Raw genomic sequence first — 8947 nt, forward strand, 5'->3', positions numbered from 1 at the left:
TGGAAGTCCTAGCCACAGGGATCAGACAAGCAGAAGAAATAAAAGGCATCCAAATTGGAAAGGAGGAAGTAAAACTCTCATTATTCACAGATGGCATGATATTGGACACAGAAAACCCTAAAGACTTCCCCCCAAAAAACTACTAGATTTAATAAATGAATTTGGCGAAGTAGCAGAATACAAAATTAACACCCCAAAATCAATGGCATATCAAAAAAGACCCACACCAAGATACATCATAATTAAAATGACAAACATTACAAAGAATCTTTAAAGGCAGCAAGAGAGAGACAGAAAGTTACATATAAGGTAGTTGCCATAGATTGTCAACTTTCTCAGTAGAAACACTTCAGGCCAGAAGAAATTGGCATGAAATATTCAAAGTAATGAAAAGCAAGGACCTGAATCCAAGACTACTCTATCTAGCAAGGTTACCATTTAAAACTGAAGGTGAAACAAAGACCTTTCCGGGGTGTGGGGGGAGCTAAAGGAGTACATTACCACCAAACCAGCATTACAATAAATGTTAAAGGGACTTAAGAAGAAGAAGAAGAAATTGAGAGAGGATAGAACAGGTATAAAGAAAAAATGGCAATATATAAGTACCTATCAATAATAACCTTAATGTAAATGGACTAAATGCTCCAATCAAAATATATAAGATAGCTGAGTGGATAATAAAGCTGGACCTATATATATGCTGTCTACAAGAGACCCACCTCAGAACAAAAGATTCACACAGATTAAAAGTGAAGAGATAAAAACTGTGCTGAAGGCTGGGAGGTGGGTGTAGCCTCCCCTGACCTGGACCTATTAGAATTGAGGATCTGTGGAGACTGTAGAGGCTGCAGATCTGTAGGTGAGACAGGAGGGCCTGAGACTGAGAAAGGAGGCCCTGAGGGCACTGGCTGTGGACACTGTAGAGTGGGTGCAGCAGTGGAAGCCTGGGGCTGAAGTCCCTCCATAGAGTAGCACTAGCACCCAACCATTGTGCAGTCTGGGACGCTCCTCCTGACCAGGGGGAAGGGCCATGCAGTAGAGCTCAGGGTCAGCCTACATTGGAGGGGTCTGAAGAACACACCCAACATTGAATCTGGGGGGGCCTCTATTTCTTGGAGGAACTCATGCTGGTGAGCAGAAAGGGGGCTGGACAGTAGGTCCAGGAAGGAGGATCAACCCTGCCCACTTGAAACACAGGGAAGGTACCCTCTTTCCCACCAGCAAAACAGCTGCTTCTGACCTGACATGCAGCAACCAGAGGCAAAGGGTAACAGCCCAGTGCAGGAAATCTGTGCCCCTGCAGGTGACAGAGAGGAGGTACCAGCAAACCAGGCAGAGCTGAATCATTAGAAGGAGAAGGGCCGCGCCCTGCCTTCTACAAGATACGAACAACATCCCAATAGGAGTATGATCAAACCATCCTGGCCCCAACCAGGATACCCCACAGAGCCCATGCTACTTCTAAGGGAACACATACTGACTTTTTTGAGAGTAAGAAGGTGATTCTGAGACTCTTAGCTGGGCCTTAGAGTAGACCCCAGATCTGTCAGAGAGAGCCAAACCTTCAGAAATTCATAGCAAATGAGTTCACGCATACACTCAGAACAAGATGCAATCATATACTTGCATGCACACACATGCACACACACTTGTATATGGCTGTGCCATGACCAAAGTTCTCCCAGCATTCACTGAAGTGTTTTTCTCCCACACCCAGTACACTGAGAGACCTGATTCCTGTTCCCCAGTCTCACTATGATCAGATTCCACCTCATAAGGGATCTGATCAATGCCCTGGCATTTGTAGTGTGCATGAATGGACAAGAGTATGCAGTGAAGCCAGGTCAGCTGCCTGCCAGGGCTCTGGAAAAATCCTTGGACAGAGCTGTTCATATTGTATAATGATATACTAAGTTGTCATTTTTTACTTAAAAGGAAGGGGTGCTCTTTAAGAATCTACCCAAAGGACAGTGGGCTATGTATAGCCATCCCTGCACAGATCTGTGTCTGAGTACTTGCTGAGCACTTATTGTGTTCTCTGGAGTCTCAGATAGAGACTTAAACTTTCTGAGCCTCAGCTGTGTCACCTGTGAAATGGGTATGAACACAGTTCCCTTCCCACAGGTTTGTGAGCATTAAGGGAGGTGAGTGTGTAACGCTTTTAGCACAGAGCCGACACAGAGTACTTGATCAATAAATAATAGCTGTTACTATTATTATTATCATCATTCACGGTACAGTGTAAGGTTTCGCTTTATCTCACCCCAACTCTGAAGGATCTACCTCTAGCACGTGGACAGACAGCCCCTCTGTTTCTTCTCACTCTCTAATCCACCTTGCACCTTCTTTTCCTCCACCCCACCCCCATCCTTAGCACCGCCCCTCCAAGCCCCGCCCTCCCATTTGCTCCTCCCACTAGCCCTGCCCTGTGGCAGCTCTAGCTCAGCGTGGCAGGAAGCTCATGGTGTAGTTTCGTGGGATGGTGGCAAAGCCCACATGTTTCGGGGACACGTCGATATCCTTGGGTGACTGCGGGGACTTGAAGCGGAAGTTCTGCATGATGTTGGTGAGTAAGAGAAAGAGCTCCATTCTAGCCAGGCCTTCTCCAAAACAGTACCGCTTTCCTGGCAAGATAGGGTGGGAAGGGTGCTGGTGAGGCCTACTCTCACTGCCACCTCTTCCCTCTCCCGATCTCCAGCTGCATTCTCCCTGGGGAGGAGGGGACGGAATACCGTGGCCTGTAGACTTTCAGTGAAGTCTCTAATCCTGTCTGAGCCTGTTTCCCTTGTACATGGGATGGGGGTGAGCCATAGTAGGCTGTAGCAATGGGAATTGTAGAGGACCCTTCCCCCTAAACATACACATATGGCTGCTGTGCTATCATCTCCTTAGGAGTCTGAAGAATTCAAGTGACCTTGGGCAAATCTCTGACTCACTCTAGGTCTTGATTTTTCCCATCTCTGAAGTAGGTACTATCACCCCTTTCCTTTTGCCTGAGTTTTGGTAGGTGTTAGTTAAGAGGGTTACAGTAGGTTGGCTGCAGGGTAGATAATAAGAGGGACTTGCAAGCTGGAGAAAGCTACTTGGCTACATCTCAGAGAGGGGAGCTGGGATGAAGGAGGCCCCTGTTGGTGTGACGGGAGGCTTGCTAACAGACAGTGGTCTCTTACCAATGGAGAATGGCACAAAAGCATCATTCTTCTTAAACTGCCCTTTCTCATCTAGGAAATGCTGGGGGTTGAAATCTCCAGGGTTGGAGAAGAACTTGGGGTCTCTTAGCACGGAGCCCAGCATAGGAAACACTTCAGTGCCCTGGTGGGGAGAAGGAGGGATTGACAAGGTGAAGGGGGAATGGGTATGCAGAGAGCATATGGGGCCAGAGGGGGAATGTGGGTTAGGAGAAATGGGAGCCAGGTCCTCTCTGAGGGAGGAGCTTTGAGGGATGTGACATTTCTGTCCCTGAGACAGGAATTTTGGGGAGTATGGGGTCTGTGTCTCCTGAAGCAGAAGCTTTGGGGTACATGCAGTTCATGTCACTCGAGTCAGGATGTTTGGGGGACATGGGTTCATATTCCCTGAGGTCTTAGAGAAATACGGGATTCAGGTGTATCTGAGTGGGAAGGTTGAAGGGACATGTGATTGGGGAAGTCTTTGATTGAGGGAGGGGGACAAGGGCTGGGAAGCTTCTAAGGAGGATGGGGTGCTGGGTCACAGGGTACAGGTTGGAGGTCCCTCTAGGCTGGGCAAGGGCAGCACCTTAGGGAGGAGGAAGTTCCGAAACTTGGTGTCCTTGGTGACTCTGCGGGCCAGGCCCATGGGGATCATGTCTCCGAATCTCTGGATCTCGTGGATCACAGCCTCTGTGTAGGGCATCTTGGCCCGGTCTTCGAACTTGGGCTGACGGTTTTTGCCAATCACCCGGTCAATCTCCTCATGGACCTTGGCTGTGGGATAAGGGGGAATATGTTTAGGTAGCTAGGGGTCTTGGGGCAGGAATGATAGCCCAAATATGTACAACTGCATGGATATATGATCATTCGAAACAGAGGTTGGTCTAAGCATTGTTGGCGCAGGGTCCTGTTAACCTGGTTGTGCCAGAATCATGGGGGAAGCTGCGAGGGAGGGAGCCTTGGGGGATGGTCTGGAGGGGCAGGTAGTGGGCATTTGGTGGAGCTATTTACCAATCAGTTCAGATATTTTCAATATATTAACAGCTAATGAAACTTGGCTGGTCCCTATCAGCTGAATATCATCACCCAGTCTGTGGATAGCAGGGAGTGTCTGAGGGTCCAGAAATGTGAGAGAGGAGGGGACATTGCAATGGGCTCAGAGGAATTTTGAGGGTCTGTGGTCCTCACTTCCCCACCCCCTGCAGCCTTACCCTCCACATCTGGGTGCTTCATGAGCATCAGGAATCCATAGCGCAGGGTTGTGCTGACAGTCTCGGTGCCCGCAAAGAAAAGGTTCAGCGTGGTAATTACCAGGTTCTTCATGTGGAACTCAGAGTTGGGGTGCTTTTGCTCCTGCAGAGAGAGAGCTTCAGGCCAAGCCCACTCCCCCATGCTCTCAGGGCCCTTCTGGGGTTTTTCCTCTGGACCCACTTCTTATAGATCCAGACCAAAGGTGGGAAGACGGACCCTAGTTCTGCCAGGCCTTTTCCAGGCTGGTGGCTCTACCCAAAAATTCTTCTCACTTTCCTTATCCAGCTGACTATGTGTTCTTTAATTACCCACTTATTTGCTGCTTTCTAATTATAGAAATATTTAGAAATGAAGGAATAGAGGCAGTGAGCGAGTGAGACCATGATGGAATGCATTAGAGAGTTGAAGAGAGACATTTTCTGAGGCACAGACCAGATTTTAAGCAATAGCATCCTATTCCTTCCCTGAAAATCTTGAAGCTTACTATGGAGCATCCACTTCCTGATCCTTTCCCCTTGAACTTCAGACTCCATAAAGCCCATCCAGTTAGGAGTGGGGACCCTCCAATGTCACATAGTAAAGCAAAGTCACCTGAACACACAGGTGTGTCTGATAACCAAGGAATGAAAGGTAAGAGCATGGTGGCTAAAAGCACCAGCCTTGGAGTCTGAGAGACAAGAGTGGGAGCTAGATGTGTGACCCCAGGCTCTCTGGGCCTCAGTGTCCTCATTTGTAATATGGGAGTCGTAGTATAACCTTCTCCAAGAGTTGGTGTGAGTGTTAAATAGGTGAATAGCATAAAGTTCTTAAAATATTGCCTGGTGCATGCCAGTGCTATAGATGTGCTTATTACCATGATTTGCACACACAGGTCCTGCCCATGGGTAAAGGCTCAGTGGAGAGAACAGTGAATTATAATTGGGATTCTGAGGGTTATGATGGGAGGTCATCTGAATGAGCCGCTCTTCTTCCCCGCCCCCCACCCCCCGCCTGGTTTTCCTCTGCTAGGCTTTGGTCTTCTTTGCACTGCCTGCTGGCATGTACCTCCTGCATGCGGATGAGGAAGGAGTCAATAAAGTCCCGCGGGGAGTTGGGATCCAGTGTACGTTGGTTCTGCTCCACCTTCTTGGTTATAAAGTCCTCCAGCCCCTGGAGCTCCTTAAATGCCTGCTGCTGTGGGCCCGGCAGGTGTTTCATCACTGAGGAGAACATCTCATAGAGCTGAGGGGGGAGAAGGAAAGGGAAGGACAGCTGTTGGCGGACGTCACCTGAAGGGCGTGGGGCCTGTCTCGGGGCAAGGAGGCACCAGTAAAGGCAGCTGTGCAGGTGTTTAGGTGTGAAGATGGGGCTGGGTGGAAACAGATATCTAAGCTTTCATGTGAGATCAGCGTGAGAGCTCCTGTCCACGGATTTAGAGGAGATGGATTGAGACACATCCAGATTTCCTTCCTTCCCTTTCTTTTTTTGTAAGGGGAATATCAGCTGACACATCCAGGTATTGGAGACTGGGTATTGGGCCCCTGTCCTGAGTTCCTGTGCAACTGTTCAGCTGTGCAAGGGAGAAGGCTGGTTTTGAGGGGACCCTGGTCTGGAGGAGGATAGGAGCTTGGGGCACCTGTGTCCGCCTAAGGGAGACAGTGGCTGGCTGTGCTAGGGCCCCAGTAGAGCCAGGTTGGGATCAGTCACCTGCCCTGTAGGTGTAGCTGTGAACTGGAAGCTTCCCTGCATCATGCGCAGCAGTGAAAGGAACTCTTTGTCCTCGTAGTCAAAACGGTCCCCAAAGACGATGGAGCTGATGACATTGGAGACAGTTCGGCTCAGGAAGAAGGTGGGATCTATGAAGGCACCTGGGGGGGGGGGGGAGGGGAGGAGGGGGTCAACTTGGCGGTGGGATGCCAGTCTGAGAATTCGAGGAACGCCTTCCCCCAACCTAGTTCCCCTCCCAGGCCAGGACGGAGTTTTCCTCCTCTGCTCTCTGGGGTGCCAGGCTCACCGCTCGTGCCCCGAAAGGCCTCGAGGAGGAAGCCCGCCTCCTCCTGGATGCGCTCCTCGATGCCGCGCTTGCCCAAGCCGAAGTCCCGCAGCGTGCTGATGGAGAAGCGCCGGAGTTGCTTGGCGCACTCCCCGTTGCTGAATGCCACCCCTGGGGAGGGAATGTAGGAGTGGGGAGTGGCCAGAGAGGGGCGGGGTCAGAGGGAGGGGCGGGAAGAGGGAGAGAGAGAGAGAGAGAGAGAGAGAGAGAGAGAGAGAGAGAGAGAACACTCAGAGTCAGAGAAATACAGAAAGAGAAAGAGACCAAGTTGGAAGAAAATTAGAAGAAAAGGGGCAACACGGATGTACAGAGAAACTGAGATGCAGAGAAACTCATGAAGCGAAAGAGGCAGGAGGGAAGGAGGAGAAGTGAGATATGTGGAGATCTGGGAAGTGGGAGTAAAAATTGAGAAGGATTCTATGACTGAGCTGGAGAAGAGAGAAAAACATATACAGAGAAACACAGAGAGACTGGAAGAGAGAAGAGGCTTTTACCAGGAGGTGGAGGCATGGGTATTGTGAAGCAGAAAATATGTGAGATTCTAAGACAAAGGAAAAGAGAGGCAAGGAGAGGGAGAGAGAAACATGGGGAGGTACAGAGCTGAGAAAGGAAAAAACAACAAATGACACTTGGAGACAGAGGACCAGGGTTCCAAAGCAAAATTCCCAAGAGCTTCTAAGAGATACAGAGAAAGAAGAGCCATCTAGTGAGAGAGAACCGGGAGATTGAGCAGAGAGAAGCAGGGAGACGCACAAACACTAAGACAAGTTAGAGGGGACACAGGGATAAACAGAACAGGACAGAGGAGACCGAGGAAGGGCTCTGCCTCAGCCTTGAGTGGGTAGTGAGTTGGGAGAAGAATGCTGGGACACTGAGGCCACCAAGTCTGCTTGACCACATTCCCCCTTCCAGAGTCCCCCTCACCATAGCCTTTGAAGAGCCAGTCAAAGGTGGCCTGCTCGCCTCGCCCACTGAATTCCTCAGCATGGTCCACCAGAGCCTCCTTTACAGCCTCATGTCCACACAGCACCACGATCCTCCGAGTGCCCAGGTGGACGGTGAACACAGGACCATAGCACTCACTGATCTGATGGAGAGGCAGAGGAGTGGTGAGAGGGAGCAGCCCCAACTCTGAACTGACTCTGTACCCAGACCTCACAGACTGGGATACATTTTGCCCGAGTTCTCTCAGTCAAGGAACTGGACATCCCAAGATCTGGTCTTTCCTGGCTAGAACCCCAGTACTAAACCTTCAAAACTCCCCCCTCTTCCCTGGCTGGTGTGGCTCGGTTGTTTGAGCGTCGCCCTGTGCACCGAGAGGTCACCAGCTTGATTCCCTGATTCTGATCAGGGCACACGCCCAGGTTTTGGACTCCAATGACGTTTCCCTCTCTTTCTCCCTCTCCCTTCTTCTCTCTCTCTGGAATCAATAAAAGCATATATCTTAAAAAACAACCTCCTCCTTCCTAAGATTTCAGTCCAACCTTGCCAATCCCCTGCCACAAAGTCTCAGCCAGACTGGGCAGGCCCCCAACCCCACCCTAATACCATTTCCCTGCCTCATGACACCTTCATGAGGGAGTTGTACATCTGCTCTGTGTTCAGCTGCAAGTAGTTCCCGATGAAGGGCAGCGCTCGGGGACCAGGAGGCAGCTTTTCCCAGAGCTTCCTTTGCTGCCAGACAGACATCAAGATCATTATTGTCAGGCAGGACAGCAAAGCCACCAGAAGCAGCCCCGAGGCCAGCATGGTGGCACTGAGAGTGAGAGTCACATGGTGAAGGCTGGGACGGCTTGTCTTTATACTAACTGGCAGAGGGGGGCGGCCTTTGGTCCTGGTTATATAACTGTCTCATTTCACCTTCCAGTTACACCTCCCACCATGCTCCCGCCTAGCTTGGGATGCAGCCAGCAATGGAGGAGGAAGGGACTCCAGGGCAGATTAACAAGTCTGAATTTGTGGCTTCTTCTGAGGGGCCAGCCCAGGACTGTGGACTTACGGGGAGGGGGAGATAGTAGACAAATTTCAGAGCTGAAGATTCCTGAATATTTGCATGTGTGAGTCCCTGAGCTTGGGATTTGGGGTCTCAGAGTGAGAAAGAACATCAAAGTTGTGGAGTTTGGGGTCTTGGGAGAGAAGAATAAAAGATTTAAGGGTATTGGAATAAGACAGACTACGTGCCTGTGGATTTGGGGATCTTTTGCTGGGGAGGGATGTAGGTTTAAAGGTCTCGGAACTAGAGATTCCAGAGAATGGATTTGAAGGTCTTGAGGTGAGAAGCACCCCAGCAGTGGATGTGGGCTTCCTGGGGGAAGAAATATATGAGGAGTCCAGCTGGATCATGGAGTCAGCTCCTGACCCAGATGCTGACCTGCATTTGTTTTGGACATAATACCACCTCTTGATGCCCAGAATCCTCATTGGCACCTCAAAGCGGAGTCAAGATGGCATGCCACAGGACAGCCCATTCCTGGTTGGGGAAGGGAGAGACAAC

General features: G+C 50.2%; 1 protein-coding gene across 1 annotated transcript; it reads right to left on the reverse strand.

Moving 5' to 3' along the window:
* Nucleotides 1-1894: 1894 nt before the first annotated feature.
* On the reverse strand, nt 1895-8217 carry LOC132216864 (cytochrome P450 2A13-like). Its single transcript, XM_059666476.1, has 9 exons — nt 8023-8217; nt 7378-7540; nt 6415-6564; nt 6108-6268; nt 5466-5642; nt 4382-4523; nt 3757-3944; nt 3171-3312; nt 1895-2624 (listed from the first exon to the last, which is right to left on the reverse strand). Exons 1-9 carry the CDS (start codon nt 8200-8202, stop codon nt 2443-2445), a joined length of 1485 nt encoding a protein of 494 aa, XP_059522459.1. The 5' UTR covers nt 8203-8217; the 3' UTR covers nt 1895-2442.
* Between the last annotated feature and the right edge of the window lie 730 nt (nt 8218-8947).

Source organism: Myotis daubentonii, chromosome 15, assembly GCF_963259705.1.
Source record: "Myotis daubentonii chromosome 15, mMyoDau2.1, whole genome shotgun sequence".
Classification (NCBI taxonomy): Eukaryota; Metazoa; Chordata; class Mammalia; order Chiroptera; family Vespertilionidae; genus Myotis; species Myotis daubentonii.